Raw genomic sequence first — 23,557 nt, forward strand, 5'->3', positions numbered from 1 at the left:
AATATCACTAATTATCAGAGAAATGCAAATCAAAACTACAATGAGGTATCACCTCACACCAGTCAGAATGGCTGTCATTCAAAAATCCACAAATGACAAATGCTGGAGAGGCTGTGGAGAAAGGGGAACCCTCCTACACTGCTGGTGGGAATGCAGTTTGGTGCAGCCACTATGGAAAACAGTGTGGAGATTCCTCAAAAGACTAGGAATAGACTTACCATATGACCCAGGAATCCCACTCCTAGGCATATATCCAGAAGGAACCCTACTTCAGGATGACACTTGCACCCCCATGTTCATAGCAGCACTATTTATAATAGCCAAAACATGGAAACAGCCTAAATGTCCATCAACGGATGACTGGATAAAGAAGAGTGGTATATTTATACAATGGAATACTACTCAGCCATAAAAACCAACAACGTAACACCATTTGCAGCAACATGGATGCTCCTGGAGAAAGTCATTCTAAGTGAAGTAAGCCAGAAAGAGAAAGAAAAATACCATATGAGATCGCTCATATGTGGAATCTAAAAAACAAAAACAAACAAACAAAAACAAAGCATAAATACAGGACAGAAATAGACTCATGGACAGAGAATACAGACTTGTGGTTACCAGGGGGGTAGAGGGTGGGAAGGGATAGACTGGGATTTCAAAATTGTAGATTAGATAAACAAGATTACACTGTATAGCACAGGGAAATATACACAAAATGTTATGATAACTCACAGAGAAAAAAATGTGACAATGAGTGTGTATATGTCCATGAATGACTGAAAAATTGTGCTGAACCCTGGAATTTGACACAACATTGTAAAATGATTATAAATCAAAAAAAATGTTAAAAAAAATAAAGTGGTCAGAGGAGGGAAAAATCACATTACAAAGGAACAAAGATACAACTGATAGCTGACTTCTCATCAGAAACTACACAGGTCAGAAAACAATGGAGTATATCTGAAGTTCTGAATGGAAAAAAAAAAAACCCTGTCAACATTGACTTAAAATACTTAACAAAAACAGCTTTAAAAGAAGGAAGATATTTATGTCTGCAGACAAAAGCTGAGAGAATTTATTCAGCAGAACTACATTACAACAAATGATAAAGTTCTTCAGCCAGGTGAGTCTGTTTCTGTTTTGTAAATGAGTTCATTTGTGTCTTTTTTTTTTTTTTTTAAGATTCCAGATATAAGTGATATCGTACGGTATTTTTCTCTTTCTGGCTTACTTCACTTAGAATGATGATCTCCAGGTCCATCCATGTTGTAACAAGTGGCATTATTTTATTCTTTTTTATAGCTCAGTACTATTCTATCGTATATATAAATATACCACAACTTCTTTATCGAGTCATCTGTCAATGGACATTTAGGTTGTTTCCATGTCTTAGCTATTGTAGATAGTGCTGCTGTGAACATTGGGGTGCATGTATCTTTTTGAATTAGCGTTCTCTCTGAATGTATGTCCGGGTAAGTCTATTTTTAGTTTTTTTAAGGAATCTCCAGTTTTCCGTAATGGCTGCACCAAACTACATTCCCACCAACTGTGTAGGAGGGTTCCCTTTTCTCCACACCCTCTCCAGCACTTATCATTTGTGGACTTTTTAATGATGGCCATTCTGACTGGTGTGAGATGACAATTCACTATAGTTTTAATTTGCATTTCTCTGATAATTAGCGATACTGAGCATTTTTTCATATACCTTGACCCTTGAACAACATGGGTCTGAACAACATGGGTCCACTTAAAATATACATACAGAGATACATAATAAGCAGCTGATTAAATCCAAGGATGTGGAACTGTGGACACAGAGGACCAACTGGAAAGTTATACACAGTCTGGACTATGTGAGGGTTGGTGCCCTAACCACTGCATTGTTCAAAGTGTCAACTATGTATCTTTATCTATCTCTACAAATAATGTACTAAGAGAGATACATTTATATGCATACATTACACCCACCCTATATATACAACATGCCCACACACACGTATATATTCATATAGTATAAGGAATAAACACTAGAATTTTAAGCCATATTCAAACAATAGTCAGTAGTACCTAAACTGTCTTTTATATTAGGAAAGCAAAATAATGTTTGAAAAACATGGTATAATTCACACATACAATCTTCCCTGTCCTTGGGAAGTCACACTACTACTACATTTGCTTACCAGTTCTTCAGAGGTCAGATGCATCAACCTTTCAGCTATTGCAGCACATTGGGCTGAGTCTCTTATAAATTCTCCTTGTTTGTCACCAACCACTAACTCTGGCCATGTCAGTCCTTCATTCTTCTTAATCAAGGAAATCTCTAAGCTAGAAGTTTAAATGAGAAAAGTAATGTTACCTTAAGCAACTATACAAATTATACAACCAATACTAGACAGAAGAATCTTTCATAGAAATTACCCCTCTGGTGTCCAGAGGATGTTTCACCAAAAATCGTGTTCATCTTAGTTTTGCATATGATGGAAAACCTATAACCCAAGGGTAAAGAATATAGATTTAATAAGCAAGAAAGTACCACTGGCATTACTAGAAAGAGTAAGACTACACTGTAATTCAGGTGTGCTGTGAGTTACCAATCTTGAGTAACAGAAAAGCAAGCACCATGAATCTATGAGCATTCCCAGGGGAATGGTGGTGGTAATGGGGCTGGGCACAAAAAGGCCTGTAACTAAAGGTGCCTCTTTGTGCTTAGAGCCAACAATTACCTTCATTTTCACAAACTAGTCACCATAATATTTGATTATCGATCTAAAGGACCAGGCAGGTTAAACAATACAATTGATAATTTTAAAAATACAGATTGTAAAGTATTGGAAAGAAATGGAGAGATTAGATAATTTTTTTAGATAATCTTTGGTAATGACGGGAAAAAAGTGGTTAATATAGTCTCTATCAATTTACTTAAAATCTAATTCTGTACATCTAAGCCATGAAACACAAATGCACCCATTAGGGGACCCTAAGATTAAGGACAGAGGCAGCAGGAAAGGCAGAGAGAGCTGAGTCTGGGGAGACTGTGGACATGGGATAGGGAGGTGCCCATGTGCGTCTTGAAAAGGAAAGGAAATCCAGGTAAGCAGGCTGTGCCGATAATACAGAGGAAAGGGGGTGGTTGTAGCTGTCTCACAGCAAAGCAACCTTCTCCATGTGCCAGCTCTGGTACACGTGTGCCATACTAACCCATGCCCTGGAACACAACTGCTAGGAAACAATTACAAGAACACAATAATAACTATTATCATTATTATCAAATAGAGCATGCAAACTTACCAGCTATTCTTTTTCAAGGCTATTATCACCATCTCAGGAATTAATTACAGCACTTTAAAATTTTCTAGAACTACTTATTTTAAGAGACTGTACAAAATAATATCTTTCTTATGTAATGAGTTCCTGCATTAGCATTAAAAATTACCACCACACCGATAATGACCAAATTTAGTTATATTTTCTAAGGAGAAAGCTAATCTTGAATGTTGATGATGATAAAGATAATAATGCTAATCATAAAAATAATGACAGCAGTTTATACTTAACTAATGCTCACCATATTCCAGGTGCTATCTTAAGCACTTTACATGTTTTAACTCATTTATTGCTCACCACAAAGTACTATTATCATCTCCATTTTACAAGGAAAAAAAGGCACTGAGAGGTTAAATAACTTGCCAAGGTCACAAGCTAATAAAGCAGCCTGGCTCCAAGTCCATGTTCTTCACTACTGTACTATTCTACCTCTCTGAAAAAAATGTACGTAAATAACTATTAAAGAACTTGTACCCAGTGATCAGAATGTATAAATATTATTCTTGGTCAGTTGCCACCTAGAGTTCATATAATCTCAGTTATAAACAATTTCTGGACTATCAATATATTTGCATATCTTGTCAATGTGAACTTTTTAGCCAATGTATTTCTACATTTTTAACTAGTATCATCCTACTATCCAAGCAAAAGGGAACATATAACCCCTTACATAATAAACTAGTTAGCAGATCCTTCCAAAGTAAGAGGGGCCATTAACTATTTGAAAATGAATGAATAATATAATCAAGTACAAAAGAATCATGTGTTTTTAAACCAATGACACCCACCACCTACACATTGCTCCAATTGTCTTTTGTAACACAAAATAGTAATCAAGCACCTCAAATTTAATGGTAAGATAATACTGGTCTATGTTCATGTGTTAAATGCTGAAACTCTGCATGAGGTCCAGCTATTCTCCAAAACCTTGGCTATGTTACTACTCCATGACATATATTTAACAGTATGTTCTAGATGGTTTGCCAGTTTATAAATGTTATCTCTCAAATCTCATAAACAACTAGCAAAATATGTTCAAATAGAATATATGGAAATATAAAATATTTTTAAAAGAATCTTTCAGACATTGGGTTTTTGAAATAATATATTAAAAAGTATAACCAAATCACCATATTTCTCCATTAATAAAATGAATTCAGGATATCTGCTTGATTTAAAGCTTAAAGTTTTTTTTGAATTAGATATATATTTCTTAGACTTGCAGGATTTAGACTCATATCAAGGCTCACATGGGTCAAATATTACTAATCAAGAATTATATTAATAAAAATATCTAATTTTAATCCATTTCTGACAAAATTTGACCATTTTTAAAGTTAAGTGCCTAATACCATTCATTAACCATCACTGAATTCAATAATTACTAAGACTTGATCTAAAATGAAAGAGTAATTTTATTAACCCAAATGATTAGGGAATGAAGTATCTGAAACAAAACATTTACAAAGAAGAATAGTAGTTGGGAAGAGGATTATAGTTTTATAACACACTTAACCTTTTTAATGTAATTAATAATTTAATTATAATACGGCTAATTTACATAAGAAAAATACCTACTCTCCACAATTTCCAGACATATTAATTATTCTACCTGTATTTATCCTTCATATATATTCCTTCACATGTGAAATTGTTTATATATAATTATAGTACAATTACATATAAGTACATATTTATTATAATTTGTAGATAAGTAAGTTATATGTATAGTAAAGCTATTCACTGTAGCAAAAGATTAGAAACAATCTAAATGTCCAACAACAGAGGATCAATTTTTTAAAAAATGAGGATGCAATTAACAGGGCAAAATACTATGAAGGTATAAAAGAGGGTTAAAAAAGTCATTTTTCTTTATGGAAAGATCTCCAAGATTTATTGTTGAAAGTCAACAAAAGCAAGTTGTGTAATTGTGTATGGTATGTGTTAAAAACTTTTTTGTTAAAAAAGGAAAAAAGTATATGCTGCTTGAATATACATAAAACATCTGTGGAAGGAAACTAGTAACAGTGGTTGTAGGGGGTGAGGGGATGGGTGACTGCAGGGCCTGGGTCAAAGGGAGATTCTTCACTATGTACATTTTTATAGATCTTAAATCTTAAAGCATAGGAGTATATTATCTAGTTAGTAAATTAAAGTTAATTAAAAAATTATTTCTATTAAAAAGTACAAATTTAAATAACCATTTTCTCCTATTTATTGTTATTATTGTTACTGTTATTATTGTATCCAGAGCTGGTAATGAAAAGCACTGCCATTTATGCAAATAACTATACTAGTATCTTTAATCTTAACTACAGTGGTGCTCTTTGACAGAGTAATTCCATTTTTAATCTATCTTAAAAATAATCAGCAACACTGATGGACCTGTTGTAGTACTCACCTACGATGTAACCACTATAGAAAGGAATGAAAAAAAAAAAAAAAGAAAAAAGTAAAATGATAAAAAGTAAAATTTTAAATATAACTAAAACTATAATATACAAATACCTATTATTCTCTTTAATTATCCATGTACTGCTTTCATGATCAATAGATGAATAAAGATTTCCTTCCAAAAACCTCTGACCCTTCAGCACAATGTTGACATGGTCAGGCAAAAACTGTACTTGAATGTCTTCCTTAGTACTGTCGTCTGGAAGCCGTATAGTTACAGTCAAATCATCTTCAGTCTGTTGCCAATAATACAGAGGTTCTATTGGGAAAAGAAAAGTGCCTTATATAATAAAAAATCAGACTAGAACATACAAAGTCAGAGATTAGAACACCTATCTTAGCATATTTTCTAATGATCTCACAAAACAATAATTATAAACAGACACACAGATCTCTGGGGAATTTTCACTCAAAGAGTTGCAGCAATTGCACTTGACATTTTCCTGTTCCAGGCTTACCTAATGCTCTGGGAGATACATATTCACAAAATGCAAACCATAGCAGCCCTTTAATCCCATTCCTTCTCTCCCAGCCTCCTAGTATTCCTACTCTCCTCCTCCTGTTACACACAGCGGATTCCTAGTTCAAAAGAATATCAAGTATGTCATAAACTCCCGTCTGAAACTTTCAAAGACTTGATTTGCCAGTGTTGCCAAGGTACTAACTCTTGTGATACAGGAGACTATTATTATTTGGTAGGATATACATCTACACAAAAATAAAAGATATATCTTCCTTACAAAGGTATTGGCTATTTTACTTAACAACATGGAAGCAATTTCATAAGAAATTCAAGGGCTGTTACTATATATTGTCTAAGTTCCCAATAAAAGAATCCTCCCTTCACCACTTCTTCTAACTTTTCAGCCTGTCTCCTAAAAAGCTATCTACTGAAGAAACACCTTTACACGCATATAACCATGGAAATAAGAAAACAGGGCTTAAATGCAAAATGAATAAATATTTGCTTAGTGGCATCTGTAAACATTAGTCTGTGCACCCATTCATCAGAAAGGAATGTAACAGCTGTTAGGAACTAGTGCTCTAGAGTTGGCTAGTCCTGGATCTGAATCCTGGATCCAACTATTTAATAATTGTGGTACCACTAATCCTCATTTTCCTAATCTGTAAAATAGGATAACAGAATTATTACATGCCTCTTAGGACTGACTACTGATACCTAAATTAGTTAATGCATGAAAAACATTTAATATCAATTTCATTATCTAAATATATCATAAACTGACTTGCATTGCTATTATTTTTATTTTTGTGTGGTTTTATGCAAAAACTTGGGGGGTACTTGATATACTCAAAGATACAGCGTAAGTATGGTATATGTTCTGGAAGGGTCACTTTTACCTGATGTTAAAATTTTTCTTTTAGAAAATATGGTAATATAGAAATAATTATGAATTTTTAGGATAATATTGTTACTTCGGGGTCTAATTTGTATCACATTCCTTTAAGCAGCCTCTCAGATCCTCTACCTTTTGCCTTTAGAAGTAAGTACTTTTACTATAAACTTATTGAAGTGGGGAGGATGTAGCTCAGTGGTAGAGTCCTGTGCTTAGCATGCATAAGGTCCTGGGCTCAATCCTTAGTACCACCATTAAATAAACAAACAAACCTAAGTACCCCCCCCCAAATATGTAAACTTACTGAAAAAGCGTGACATATAGCTTAAAAGACTGGTACTATAAGCTCCCTTAGATAAGTAAATTGTTTTACTCATCTGTTGTCTCCTACAAATGTTAACAAGGCAGTTTATATATAATAATCAATTTCTGCCAAATATGGGGGTGGGAGGAGTCTGTAAAGTCACATGAGCTTTTAGTATAAATAAAGTCCATGGAAGTAAACTAAAGGGAAAGTCAGAATTTTTTTAATCCTGTCTCCATCAAAATTACACAATCACCTAAATAATTCTTCCCATTGTTGGCAGCTTTGAGTACCTTTCTATATCTCTAAAGAGTGCGTTAGGTCTTTAAAAGAAAATGTCATTATTTATAATGTCATGACAATATCAAATAGGCACTAGATAGTATCAGTCTTCTTGAAGCTTACAGAAAATGAAACCAATATATATATTCAGAAGTGTTTAAAAGAAAACACTAATTAACAAACTATCCATAATTTTTAAAAATTTACACTTCTCTTTTCTTATTGTGAAAGTCCTGTGATAAAACAAATACAGAAGAAATTTCTATAATAAGGTAAGTTATTACATAATAATTTATGTAAATTTCCGGAATAAGAGAAAGTGGGCACAAGAAATTAAGGGCTGTTTATTAGAAGGAAAACAAAAAATGGAAGGGCCTTGGGGTTTACATTAAAAGGGAAGAATGAATTCAGGAGGAATTCAAAACATGATGTGAGATGTCAGCACGAGGAACAATGGACCAGTGGTTAGTAACCACATAATGTGTCCCAACTAGGCTGCACATCTGTCTTAGAACCACATGGCCCTCGCTACTAGGCAGACTAAGTTCCAAGGATTAAGGCATTCTTTCACCAAAGGAGTTCAAAGGGCATGTGGTCTAGCGATATGAATCGCTGCTCTGGCTAAGCTCTAGGAGAGTTAACAACAGACAGAACAGTACAACTTATTCAGAAAAAGATCTCATAAAAAGCATCACATGTGAGGAAACCAAGCTGTTAAGAGGCTAAAAGGCCACCAAGCACAACTCTATTATTTAGAGTTATAATGTTTATAAACCTGGAGAAAATATTTTTAAAATATTTATTACATTAGTATTTTAAAATATTTTTCACAGGATTCATTTTTTAAAAGCAATACATACATAAAACAGTGAAATTAATTTTTATTTTAAATAATTAAGTTAAAGTAATAAAAAAGGTTGATGCAAAGAGTAGTATGTATAATTGTTCAATACTGTGAAAACCTCTGTTAAGTAAAATATACTGTTCTCTGGCTATAAACATCAGAAATAGGAACAGTAATGATTATAGAGAAATGTCCTTGAATTTTTTATTTTAACTTACTCTTTGTATGTAAATATAAATTTCTTCTGAAAGAACTTTTTACTCTACTCATTCTAAAACAGTTCCTTTGTCCCTTCCTCTCTTCCTTCCTTTCAGTTTATATTAAAGGTAAGAATATATCATTAGTATACCTAGAGTGAACAGAGGTTAGCTTATTTTTTTTTAAAGTATTACCTACAACACTAATATGCTGGCTTTCCAGACACCAACAACAGACATTAGTATTTGTTTATTCATTCAATAAGTATTTATTAAATATCTAATCAGGTAAGCTAATACATAGATTTTTAAAAAATATTTTTGCTAATTACAGAAGTATTTATAAACAACTGTTCAGGGAAATATAAAGGAAAATAAAGAAAAATTAAGCACATGTCTTGACCTGGTAAAACTCATAACTCATCTGGGAGGACAAACCAGATATATACATATACATGTGAATATAAATACACAGGAGCTCTCTGAGGAGATTCAAAGTAAAATTACCTTTGATTTTCTCCGACATGTTTTCATCCCCACTTTCTTCAAGATCCTGACCAACCTGAACAAATGTGAAGGACTTGTAGGAGACAATCATTAGACCATTGCCATCAGACTCAATAGCAGCATAATGTGGCACTGACTTTCCATGGAGAACATCATGCTTAGTAATTTCATATTTTTCACCTGTAAGAAAATAAAGCATTTTAGGATGAAAAATTACAAATAAAACTGTACTATAAAAATATTTGAAAATATTTGTATATTAATTCTAATTTAAATATTTTAAATGTACTATTAAAGAGCACACTGTTAAATACCTTTTTTAATAAGGATAAAAAAATTTTCAACTAATTTTCTATAAATAAATCCCCATTTTAAGATACTAAGTCTGATGAAATTTGCTGTAGATTGTGGTGTTCAACGTGCATTAGCCACAAATAGCTATTTAATTAAAATTAAGTAAAATTTGAAATTGAATTCCTCAGTCACACTAGCCACCCTCCAAGTGCTCAAAAGTCACACATTCTGCTATCATACTGAGTGGCCACAATATAAACCTGTCCATTTTGGAAAAATTTCTACTGGATAGCAGAGCTCTAAATCACAGAAGTGACTTACTCACCTGAAATACTAACTTCTGAAAAAAGCCTACCTGTCCCTTGACCACAGCCTGTCTACTTTCTCAACCAGTATGACTAGGTATCTTCTGAAAAGAGCCAAGAATTGATGATAATGGAAAAAGTGTGGTGTGGACTAATTTCTGCCTGTTCTATCTACTGATAAGGGGTTTTCTTAAAATGAAATATGTTTATGGTAGAAATTATTTTTATATAATTCAGATGTAGATCTATCTACCTAGTATAATCAAACATAAATAAAGGTACTGAGAATTTTAAAGATATGAACAATTAACTGTGTCCTAAAAGTTTCTGATAAACTAACTGAATTTATTCTATAAAAACGAAGTTATTTTTGGCTTTAAAAAGTACCCAAACATTTTAGTTGAGTCCGTACCTTTACTTATATTGTTACTCTATTACAGTGGTGGTACCTGAAAGCTTCACACTAAGTAGTCAAAATCATAACTCAATGTCATATTATACATAATAATACAATCTGTTCTAAAACGTCTGTCACTGTTTTTTCTCTAAATCTTCACCTGTATTCACACATTCATTTCATATATATTTAAGAATAGACTTTCCATTTCATGAATGAACTAAAAACTCTTAATTTTCCTCCACAGGTACATGCAAGGCAGAGCCCTACCAGCCTCTAAAGACCCAAACTTAAACACTGAATATTTTATTGGGTGGTTTTTCCCAGTGTGTGTGGGACAGAAAATAGTAGGTCTGAAGTGAATTCCATGGCTAAATGAGGAGGGAAATGCTGGGTCAAAATTAAATTTTCCTTTTTACTCAAAACTTTAAGAAACTTTAATATGCTTAATGTTCAGTGGGGATATTGTGTGCCCACATTTTCAAACTTGCTTGCCCACAAAATATAATTTATCAGATGTTCCACTCAACACAGTTTAGAAATACAACACTGCTCTGTTACGTTCCTTAGAAAATAAAAAGTAAAATAATTAGTAATTTGGAGGAAAAAGGAACTGCGATATTAAGAAAAGAAAGTTAAAGCGAACCACAAAAAGAATGTTTCTACAATTACAATAATTAAAATTACGGGAGGAGAAAAAAAGGTGAGTCCAAACATATCTGTCCAGTTGAGTTAAACAAAGGAAGATGAAGGGAAGGGAAGTGAGGGACTAGAGCAGAGTGGCACTGTGCACTGTGGACAGAGCTAAAGCTGTCACAGAATGTCTCAGCAAAGAGGAGGAACAGGCATGACAGTTTCTCCTGTGAGATGCTGAGTTATTTACCTTAATTAAAGAATCAAAGCTTTTATTTATCTAAAGCAGGGATTTGCAAACTATGACCTATGAGCCAAAGAATGAATTTTGTATTTTTAAATGGTTCAAAAAAATAAAGTAAAAAATTTAATTACATGTAAAAATTCTAAAAAATTCACATCAGTGTTCATAAATAATTACCGGAACACAGCTATACTCATGCACTTATGTATTGTCTATGACTGCTTTTGCACCAGAACATCACACTTGAGTAACTGTGATATTAGTCATATGGTTGGTTACAGTCTAGCCCTTTACAGAGTTTCCAACACCTAATCCAAAGTTTTAAGTTACTGTGTTCCTCTAGAGATAAAACTACAACACTGGGAAGAAAGGCAAACAAATTACATGAAAAATTTCAAAGAACAAATCTTGTGCACATGTATGTATGTGTGTGTATATATATATGTATATACACACACACATATACTAAGATATTTTTGTATATTAAAAATATACACTTTAAATTCTTCCAAAATTATATAATAGTGTATCATTTTATAAAAAAAGGCATATCTGACTGTGGAAGCACATTATTTTATTTCGTTTTTACAATCCATACCTAAGAAGAAACTATCTTTATTCATTCCACTGGGTGGCAGGTACTAGAATCATAGCACAACGCCTAAGAAAAAGCAAACAGCACTTACAGGAATAGTTCTGCATTTCAAAACCTACTGAATTACAGCAACCACTACAGAGAGATCAGAATTTTGTTATGTTTTACCTTCATTTTTCTTACTGATAGTGACCCACTCCAAGGAAACACAGAAACCACTTCCTTTCATATCCAATTCCTCTCTCTCTATTCGAAGAAGCAGGGTAGCTACTGAATGTTCCTCGGCTTTCAGCAATGAGATACTGTGAATTATGATAAAAGGGTTCCCAAGCTCTTCATTAAACATTATCTACAAAAAAGAAAAAAGATGACACTCACAAAAATGTACTACATGAATGCATACAGCACAGAGGGCATACATAGAATTCTGTCAATCCAACAAATAATCTGGATATTACTTACTACAAGGGTACAAAAATGAAAAAAACCCTTAAAGCTTGCAAATTTCAATCATATTCCTTGAAGAAAGAACTTTTAGAAAATACCTGTTTAACAGAGAAAACTGCTCAGTACTCTTAGCTTAAAAACAGAGAGAACAGGGCGTCCAAACAGCAGCTAAAGGAGAAAGGGAACTAAAAGCAATCTTCTAGAAAAGAACTGTCAAGTGAAAAGAGTGCTCCAACAGAGGACATTCTCATATCTGATTTATTTTTGCTTTCTTCCTCTTAGTTTCTGTATAGTGTAACACTGTACGTGTGTGTGTGTGTGTGTGTGTGCATGCACGTGTGTGTGTGTGTGTATGCTTTATTCCTATTTAGTTATTTGTTTTCCAGAAATTTACAAAGGTAAGAGTCAAAGGAATTGGAGAACAAATCACAAAGACTTTCTTAATTTTCAAAAACAAAAGAGCCCATTTACAATTAAAAGGTATAACTCCACCAACTCTATTTAAATACTGAAGCTGCTTTAAAAAAAGCATATCAAAGCATCATGCAGAGACACAAAATCTTATAATCTAAAAGACTACTATATTTTTATTAGAGTAAATATTAAATGGGAGAGGTTTTAAGATTGATTAAACAGGCTTTTCAAATCAAAGAAAAAAAATAGTTGCAAAAAATCTAACTAAGAAACAAAACTTCGCTCTTTCTTTCTAAACTTGTATCTGGAATTCCTTCAATATCGGGTCTTACCTGAAAGCCTTATAAAGAAAAGTGTGCTTTAATGCCATCAATTTCCCTTTGTGTTTGAGCAACTCTGCCAAAATTATTCAAACAGAAGACCTTTGGAATCCATTCTAAAGTCTTCCATAAGCAGGGGCGGAAAAAACCCTCAAATACTCAAAACAGATGGTAAATAGGTTTTTAGTTGGTTGACTGGGTTTTGCTTTTTGTTTGGGGGACAAGGAGAAATAGAAAGGGAGGAAGTAAAAATGGTAAGTTTGGTCAAGTACAAACAGCCAGTTTACTGTTTCCTCCTCTTCTTTCTCTCCCATGAGTGAAACAGACTGGAATGAGACCAGAAGTGCAGACATCTGGACTTCTAAAAATTGTTAGGCTGAAGTTTCCAGGCTTCTGAACAAGGCTAGCAAATCGACTGTGAGTTGTTGATACACAGCACCCCCATCATATTAGAGGTCACACATTTGGAAACAGGCAGTCTTCCTTGTCTTATTTCTCTTTCTATATTTCAGGCGCCACCACTACACTAGCTGGGACCCCTCATGCCCTACCATGCCGCCAATCACTCCCACCTTTAGCTTCCTCTCTTACACCAATTCCCCCTAAGTCCCAAAACCCTGCTGAGTTATTTCTCTCAGAGTGACCAGTATTCCACAGTACCCCTTCCATCTCAGTTAATGCCCAAGTCCCACCCCTTCCCCACTTCCCTCACCCCCCCAGGGAGGGCTGATTTCATTACAGCAGTATATATATATACTGAAGAGGACATGGAATAGATTTACATTTTTAATTGATTTTAAAAAATATTATTGAAGGCCCGTATGTGCCAAGGGGATACGCATAGCAGAAACCAAATGAATTTTAAACCCATATGAATGTCCACATCCTTCTGGCAGAACACGTGGTGTTATTTTTAAGCTGAAGGTGAACAGGGTCAGGGTGCTTCTTCCTACTGAAAGCCAACAGAAGCCACACAGCTTGATAAGAGATAAATTCTCATTCATATCTCTCCTGCCCATCATTCTCTAAATTCCTTTCAACTATCTAAGGTAGCTGCACTATATACCATGTTGCCTCAGTAAACAAAAAAAGAAAAAAAAAGTTATTACTGGAGGCCAGAGCTGAAAATGTCACAATACTCAATGAATATTTCAAACAGTGACTACAAAGGCCCCGTATACACAGGCTATTGTTGTGGTAATTTTTTGTTTAGTTTTTTGAACATACTATGATTTGATAGTATAGCGTTTAGTGTAACTTATTAAGAACGGGAAATCACTAAGGCCTTTTTGGTTTTTCTCAAATAACTAAAGTCTGGTCTTTGTAGGCACCTGTTGATCTGATAAAAACATTTTATCAGATGTAAAATATTAAATTCATATCTCTTTAGCTACCCAGAACTAAAGGCCCCCTGCTGAGATTTAGCTAGAAGCAATATCACATTGTACTTACTAAGCACAACTCACTGTCATTCTTGTCTACTTCCAAAAACTATGGCTCTAGAGAAATTAATTCCATATTTATCACTATTAAAATCCTACCTGCCCCTCAGACTTAAGTTTTCTATGTTGTTTCTAAAAAACTGAAGTAAAAATGGCATCTTAGAGATTGGTACGTAACTATAGTTACTTATGCTTCAGTATATTTTTCTGAGTAGGGAATACCATGGTACACTTTCTACTTGACCAGTTTAGCCAGAGTGGCACAGTGGAAGTATACTGGGTGCATAAACATACAAGAAAATATAACAAGAAGAGAGAAGAAAAGAGGCCAAGGTAATTTTGTGGCCACATCTTCAAGAAGGCAGCGGCAGGAATGTCAACGCTTAGTGTACTGTTTTATAAGCACTCGACAAGAATCTGGCTGAATTCACTGGAAAACGAATGCAATTCTTGACAACCGCACTGACTCCAGCTAAAAACAGGAATGACTAAAATACCGGTTTTGTAAAAGGTATACTTTCTATAATTTAATTTTAAAGATACCTACAACACTACGTATTATTAAAAAAAACACAAACAATCCCTAAAAAAGTGTTATTTCAAAATCATTAAGATCTAATTTATATACTTTCCAGATTTTGCATAAGTCAAAAAAAAAAAAAACAAAAACTCACCTCCCATTTTTCAGAAGCACTGTTTCCACGTTCACCTGTTCCAATAAGATACAATCTTCCAGTTCCATCTGACAAGGTAACCCAGGTAGGAGACGTGAAATGGATGGACGCACAAAGGCGATTGTCGTATGTTGTCAAACCTGTAGGAAGTCGAAACACCTCTCGTGGTTTTCCTAAGGCAGTGTCCTAAAAAGATGAACATAAATGAATCCCTCCCTCTCCTTGACCAATACACACACAGAATAAATATCTGCAGTATAGTGGTTACTCTCCTCTTCAAGAGTAGGTGCCTAATTCCCCCACCTTTGAGTATGAGCTATCCTACTGACACACTTCTAAGAAATAAAATACGGCAGAAGTGATGGTCTGTGACCTCTCAGACTTGGTCTTAAAAGACTACATCTTCGATCTTGCTCTTTCTGATAGACCACACATGGTAGACCCACATGAGGAGGAACTGAGGGCTCCTGACAATATGCAGCACCCTGTGAGTAAATCATTTTGGGAGTGTACCCTTCTGCCCTCATCAAGCCTTCAGATCACTGCAGTCATGGCTGTCATCTTGGCTACTATCTCTTGAGAAACTAAGACAGAACCACCCAGCTAAGCCACTCTCTGGCTTCTCACTGAAACTGTGTGAGATGCCAAATGTTTATTGTTTCAAGTCACTAAGTTTTGAAGTAAGTTGTACAAGAATAGATAACTAATACAATGCAGTAATCTAGCCTTCATTCTTTTCAACTTTAAAGTGAATGATCAGTATTTTTTTAACTAATTGGAAATACCATATCATGTTCTAAATGCCTACACAGACATTCCTGTGGTATGGAAATGCTACATTAGGCAATTAACAACTTGAGTTTTTAACACATTTTTATTGTGTATATGTCCTTACAATACAAAGCTATAATATGGACTGCATTATTAAAATGTTTTACAAGAAACCATATAAAGGTCTACAAATTAGAAAATAAACTCCCTCTCATACACCAAACTGTATTCAATTCAATTTTTTATTATTGTTTTGGTTTTCAGTTAACAGGTTTTCCTGCAGGACAAAAATAATCCCTGATTCATGTATTTCATTCCCTGCGCCTACATCTGTTTATATTAATATATGCATATATTAATCAAATTTAAGTAAACTATGTCCTTTCTAGCCTCAAGTTTTAACTGACCCACTATTTCTTTCTAAAGCATACAATTTTGCTTTCTTTGAAATGGCACCTTTCCTTCTGTTTGTACTCATATTTTACTGATTTACATAATAATGAATTAAATAATGAAAATGCAACAACACAGCTGGCATAAAGTTTTTAGAATGACCAAACCTGAGTATTAGTGATGTAAAATTCAACTAGCAGAAACCGAACTGTAACAGCATAGTACTTAGTAGCCTACCAGCAATAGACATTAAGCTTACAGAGGTCTTCAGTCAGTATATTATTCAGAGAGAATAAAGTATCAGTTAATCTAGTTAGTTAACTAGAGGGCAAGTAAGAGAAATTCTACTGCAGGCTAATGTCTACACAGGCATTTAGAACACAATGTGGTATTTCCAGTTACTGTCAAACAGACTAGTCAACAAATGGTCGTGGGACACTAGAGATCTTTTTGGAAAAAAATTACATGACAATATTCCATATTGTTGATAGATTAATAACCTAAATGTTTTAAAGGGTAAAGTAAAATAACTTTGTTAGATTAATAATGTTTTAATCATCTCAGGGTGGAGAAAGCTTTCCTATGGGTAAGTAAAAATACTTGCCACAAATATAACACAGGACTAATATCCATAACATATAAAATACCCTTAAAACTCAACAAGAAAGATATTAATTATCAAAATTTTTAAATGGGAAAAGAATATGAGCAGGAAAACTATGGTTTAAAAAAAAAAAGGCCAAAATGTTCAAACTCACCAGTAAAATAAACAGATAAATAAATAAATAAATAAAATTAATAAGATCTCCATTAGCCAGGAAAAAAAAATTTAGAGCGTTAATGCCTATTCTTGGCTAAGGTGCCCTGTTGGTGGGAACAGAAATAAGTATAGGCATCTCAGCAGTTATTATAAATCAAATTGTATGATGCTTTCTATATCCTTTAATATAATTCTACTTCTAGGAATTTATATCATAAGAATACTTGCACATATACACAAAAACCCACATAATAAAAATGTTTACTTTAACCATGAAAATGAAAAATTGTGCCCCGCCCCCACAAAAAAAAAAACCCACAAAAAAACCAGGCTACAACCTAGTTGTCTTAGCATAAGAAAAAAGCAGCCCCTGACATCTCAGAGCTAGCCTGGTAGTATCAGCCAGACCTTGGTTTTGCTCTGAGCTGGTGACACTAACAGGGATGTTCCCCTGATGAACATAAACAATTTCACAGAATGTAAACATCAGACAAGGCCACTGTGTGACTTGTGTCACCATGATGTGACTTGTGACACCAAGTGTCATCACTCTGTAATGATATCCAAACACAGATAAAACACGAACATTCCATAAAAAGTACCCCGGTCCAGGCCAATATTACTAATCACAGCTTGAGCCTTGGTCCAGTCTTCTTCCCTCCTTCTAAATAAGACTTACTAAGATACCCACCATGGAACTGTCCAGTTTCCTGACAGTATCCAATCCAGAGTAAAGCCCCAGTTTCTTAAATCCTCCCCCCGAATTATCTAACGTGTGCCCATTCTACAGTAAGTCCTTTCTAACATCTTACTGAGATACCCTACAGTTCCCCATGGTATGCATTCTCCTCTGTTGCAGAAAGTAATAAACTCAATGTGTTCAGCTATAGATGTGTACCTGGCATCTTTGTCTGGAGAGCACGGGCAGAGGAATGGTTAACTGTGGAATATCCATCCTTTGGAATACCAAATAACTGTTAAATATACTGAAGTGGATTTATAATACTGACATAAAAAGATCTCCAAGATATTAACTGGAAAAAAAAGATGCAGAATATGTATGAATCCATAAATGTTGAAACAAACATTGTGGTATGACAGCACAGAGTAAAGTGTAGACAGACATGTGCTATTCTGTTAATAGCACTGACCATTAGAAAGGAAAGTAAGATCAAAGTGTGACTGGCAGTAGAGGAGACTAGGAACTTTCCATTATTGCTTCAAACATATTGCTTGGTGGGCAGGGAATAGCTCAGTGGTAGAGTGCGTGCTTAGCATGCACGAGGTCCTAGGTTCAAACCCCAGTACCTCCATTAAAAAAAATATGAATAAATAAACTAATTACCCCTCCCAAAACAAACAAAAAAAGAACTACTAAAAAAATACACTTTTCTTCTTAACACATTGAGTAATTTACACATAATATACATAATTAAAGGATATGAATAAAGTAAAATAAAATGGAACTTCTTGCTCAGAACAGTTGTTTCAAAGTAAAAGTTTCTAGTGGTCTCCTCCGCTTCATGCCCTTGACTATGTCTAACCTAGGGAACCATGATTAGGAAGCCACTATTCTTACTTCATACTCAATTATAAAGATGGCTTTTAAGCCATTTTCTTTTAAATACAAGGTTCCCCATGACCGAGACTGCCAGACATCTAATTATCAGATAAATGAGTACAATATCCAATAGAATGATTAAGATATTCACATATGTGAATTTGAAGCCAAAATTAAATTAAATATAAAAGAAAACATAAAGTATCTCAGTAAAGTTAAATGATAGTTTGTGAAAGCAACCTAAATGTTTCCGATTTTTGAAAACTCATTCTCAAAGAATATCTTTTAATTTTAAATGGACTGTACACAATAAAACATTTTCTTTTGTAAATCAAATTAGAGTACTAAATTGTGTCTGAATAACCTTCACTGACAGTTTTACAGTGTCCTAATAATAAAGCTTTACATAACTAGTATCTATAATGTCCTGGTTCCACCCAATCACTTTCTTCTTCCAGTCAAAAAAGTTAATCTATTTTCCATTCTATTGAAAATCATTCTGAAATAACATTTCACAGCTGAATTGCAAAAGAATTAAAATTTCATTGATAAATGGAGCACTTACTGAATGACTACAATGTACAAGTACTATATTAAATAAGTGCTCTGACTTTTTGCCATCTCATTTAATTATTCCAAACTCTATGAAGCTGAAATTACTATCCTTCCCTAAGAAGATAACGAGCTCTGTTCAAAAAGATTTAATAATTTGCCTGGAACTACACTGCTAGAAATGGCAGGACCAAATTTCAAATCCTGGTCAAACGCATCTCAAAAGTTTGTCTTTCCTGTATTCCACACTTTCATGAAAAGAAACTTACTTCTCACGTTTCTAAACAAATTATATTTCAGAACTCAGGGCAACTTATAGAATAACTACTGCCCCCCCCAAAAAAGTCCACTATGAACAAAACTACTACATTCAGTTTTTCTTTCAGGCCAATGTAATATACAGTATCTTAAATTAGATAACTGAGTTAACAAAACATACTACAACAACTTCAACGTCCACAAATTGTACATAAATGACACTATAAATGGCAAATAAGTAATACATAAACTGTACATGTTTATGAAAAACATCTCAAAACAGTTTGGGGATCTCTTAGTTACAGCTATAAGGAGACAAGCTTTGAACAAAGTATTTTTCTAAAATACATGTACATTTATAGAAAATGCTACTCAAGTTTTAAAAAAGTGGTTAAGCTAAATTAAATACGGATGCCACTTACTAGTATTATTAGACACTGACATTTAAAAATTTGCCCTTTTAAAAGGGAGTGATCTTTTTCTGGAGAAAGGCTTTCATCACTAATAACTTTATTTAGAAGAAAAAAAAATTTCCTCTTTCTTTTTTTTTTTTTTGCTAAATCTTTAAAGAAAGATGTTTTAAATTAATTGCAATTTGATTGAGTAATGTCTCTATGCACCATAACGCTTTCAATACGTATTAAGCACACACAGTTCCAAGAACTTAACTCCTCTTGTATTTCTTCAACTAGGCAAACCACTGGCTCCCTATTAATACACTCAACTGTAGAAAATAAGCTGAGATTCAGGTTTAGAGAAGAACATCCTGACATATAACTGAGCGGGACCAACAAGTCAGTCACCTGTCACTCTAAGACACAGCCTCATAAAGGAAATCCAGTAACTCTCTTCTAGATCTTTACATGCAGTTTAAAGATGTATCACAAGTTGACACTCTTTTTTAGTAGCAGAAACAAGGGAGTTTTTCAGATAAATGGAAAAATAAATTAGGACAGAATGAATTCCCTAAATATTAAGAAATAGAACATATTACTTTAAATTAAGCACTAATACCACAATAAAATGACGATATGATAAAGAACAAAAGTTTAAACATAATTTTTTTTTTGCTTTCCTGGAATTTTCTACTTCCTACATGTACTCTCTCCCAAGTGATATTTCTCTAAAATTAAGGATTGTAAACCACAAGCTAAACTGACTTGGAATTACAATGCATCTAGAAACCTGTGTGTTGAACTGCTGCCACCTGCCGGCTCCTAACAAAATCTAAAGGTCAGGCAACTTGCGGATTTCCTTCCTTGGGCCCTGTAGCCTTCACTTTGATCACAATAGTCTTTTGCCCAGATTAACAAGGATGGTCATTTCTGTACATCAGCCACAAGAAAAGAACTTCTCTGGGCTCTGTGCATGTGTACCTCCAACTTAAAAAAAAAAAGAAAAAGAAAAAGAAATCAGTCAATAAAATGGATATTGTAACAACTTGTTTTCTGTTAAGAAAAAAAAGCCAATGCGTAGCTAGCAGTCAATACTCTTCACCTGCCCCAACACAGTTCAAAAAGCAAGTCAATTCCCTTTGCTGCTAATCAGAAAAATAATAAGAAATAAGTGTGGTATTTTTCTGTACCATAGGTGCAGAGTTTCTCAAAACTGGGTCACCAGACCACAACCAACCCCGTCAAACTGAATCAGAATCTTTGGGAACCATAACCTGAAATTAGCTTTTTGTTTTGACCAATTACTCCAAGTGATTCTGATGTGGAATACAGTTTGAAAACCAAAGACAAAAAGCTGAATTAATTAAGCAGAAAATAAACTAAAACAACGCCAAACATGCTTCTTCTAAAGTTTGATTAAGGAAAGACAGAAAAAGGAAAAAGTGAGAAAAGATGGCAATATTTTCCCTAGAAAAAAAACATACAGTATTACCCTAGAAACAGAGTTTGAACAAACCAATTATCGCAGAATAAATTGGATGGGTGTTTAGAGAACTACTATTGAAAAGAACAACAGGATACATAGTAGGTCCAAGAAGAATATTTAACATATAAGAAACAGATCATTCCAATCCTGAACTATTCCAGTTCCAGAAAGCTCTCCAATTCAAGGAAGCCACCAAAACTAATCAAAATCTGACAGATATAAACAAAAATCAAAATAAAAAACCAATATAAGTTGTGAAAACAAACACAAATATTCTAAATTAAATGTCAGCAACTAGAAATGTATCAAAAGAATAATACACTCTTACCAAAAAGAATTATTCTAGTAACTTAAGGAACTAGGAAATTAAGGAATAACTATCAATTTAATTCACTACATGGATAAATTAATAAAAAGGTACACAATCATTAACAACAGGTGGGTGCTGAACAGGTATGAAATAAAATTCAGCAGGTAAAATAGAAACATTAAATAGAAACAGACATTGAAAGAAACAACTTTAAAACAATAAAAGCTATTTATCTAAAACCAACAGTTAAGTATTCTCGTAAGTAAATTTAAAAGCCATTACAATTAAAAACAAAAGCGAGGGGTGGGAAAGGATAAATTTGGGAATTTGAGATTTGCAAATGTTAGCCACTATATATAAAAATAGATTAAAAACCCTCAAATTTCTTCTATATAGCACAAGGAACTGTATTCAATATCTTGTAATAACCTTTAATGAAAAAGAATATGAAAATGAATATATGTATATATACATGACTGGGACATTGTGCTGTACACCAGAAACCGACACATTGTATCTAACTACACTTCAATTTAAAAAAAAGATTTGATTAAAGAAAAATGAAAAAAAAAATCAAAAGCTAAACAGGGATACTTGCAATCCCTATTATCATTCAATTGTTTTAGAAGTTCTATTTAGTAACAGTAATAACACAAAAATGAAATGACACAGGAATGTTATATCCCACTTTCAAAAACACTGGAAAAAAGAGATAAAACTACTTTCTTTTGCTAATGATGGAATTGTTTACTCTGAAAAACTAAATGGGAGTAAGTAAAAATTACTGAATTATCAAATAAAGTGGCCATTTACACAACAAAAAGTCTTTATCAATAAGCACCTAGAAAAGAAAATAGAAAAAACTATATTCTATTAACAAAAGAGGCAGAAATCATAAAATTTTTGAGAATAAACTTAATGAGCCTAAGATCAAGGGAAAACTATAAAAATCTTATCTAAGGATGTAAAAAAAGATCTAAATAAATGAAAGGACATACCATTATTTTGGGATTCAAGAAAAAAAAAACAAACACAAAAAAACTCCCCAAATCAATATAAATTACCCAGCCTGGCAAAAACCTGGAGATTTCTCTGTTACAAGTTTTAACTAGACTGACCTGGCCATGAGGCCCAGCCAAGTCTAGGGGTAAAGGACACCACAGAACAAAAATCAGGGAGGCAGAGAACGGCCATGTATTAAAAGATGAGACTACAAACGCTTTTCCTTCCTTTGGATTCCAGAAAGCCAGGGTGAGGCCTTACACCTCTCAGACAAGAAACTAGAGAACTCGTCTCTGGGGCCACCTGCCTGCCCAGGAGATATGACCTACAAAAATCAACATTCAGGTCAGGGATTTCTCACTTAACATTACAGCAGTCACTTACCAGTTGGGGGTAAAAACAAAAAAAGGTATACGGTAGATCTTTTCAATAAAGGATCTAATAAACTATTTTCAGAGTGTATATTATGCCTTTTCGAATAAATAATTCAAGGACTTTGTAATTAAATTGCTAAAATAGGAATATATATGAAGTACTAAAAGAATTCGGGGATGAGAATAATTGAGAACTAGGAAAGAATGCAACTTGTAGAAACTTTCCCAGAAGTCATGCATTCTAAATTACAGTTTCCTTAAAGATTTCCAGTCAAGACGGCAGAGTGGTAGGACGATGAGCACTGCCTCTCCTCACAACTACAACGAAACCACAACTGAATGCTGAACAACCATCAAAAAAAAAAAAAAAAAAAAAAAAAAAAAAGACTGGAACCTAGCAAAAGAGATCTTCTGCAACTGGAAACATAAAGAGGGAATCACACCAGGATGGTAGAAGGGGCGTGCTCATGATATAATAGGGCCCTATGCCCCTCAGGTGGGCAACCCACAAGCCGAAGAACAGTTAAGTTGCAGAGGCCCTCCCACAGGAGTGAGAGCTCTAAGCCCCACGTCAAGCTCCCTCCAAGAGCCCCACGGGACTAGGGAAAACAGAGACTCCAACTCCTTGGGAAGCTTATAGGGAAACTCATGTGCACCAGG

The 23,557-nt window shown here is 33.9% G+C and overlaps 1 protein-coding gene across 2 annotated transcripts in view; it reads right to left on the reverse strand.

Annotated features, from left to right (window-relative positions):
• Window positions 1-23,557, reverse strand: part of NUDCD1 (NudC domain containing 1) — a 64,943-nt gene that overhangs the window by 25,167 nt on the left and 16,219 nt on the right. Inside the window, exons 1-6 of one of the 2 annotated variants that reach the window (XM_072949621.1) lie at window positions 17,858-17,956; window positions 15,036-15,221; window positions 11,907-12,087; window positions 9,271-9,450; window positions 5,833-6,037; window positions 2,181-2,325 (exon numbers count right to left, since the gene is read on the reverse strand). In XM_072949621.1, the coding sequence (XP_072805722.1) occupies window positions 2,181-2,325; window positions 5,833-6,037; window positions 9,271-9,450; window positions 11,907-12,087; window positions 15,036-15,221; window positions 17,858-17,914 (954 nt within the window). In that variant the 5' untranslated portion in view covers window positions 17,915-17,956. Of the gene's footprint in view, window positions 1-2,180; window positions 2,326-5,832; window positions 6,038-9,270; window positions 9,451-11,906; window positions 12,088-15,035; window positions 15,222-17,857; window positions 17,957-23,557 lie in introns of those variants that run through there. The other variant, XM_015245534.3, reaches the window with a different exon arrangement.

Source organism: Vicugna pacos, chromosome 25 (assembly GCF_048564905.1).
Source record: "Vicugna pacos chromosome 25, VicPac4, whole genome shotgun sequence".
Classification (NCBI taxonomy): domain Eukaryota; kingdom Metazoa; phylum Chordata; class Mammalia; order Artiodactyla; family Camelidae; genus Vicugna; species Vicugna pacos.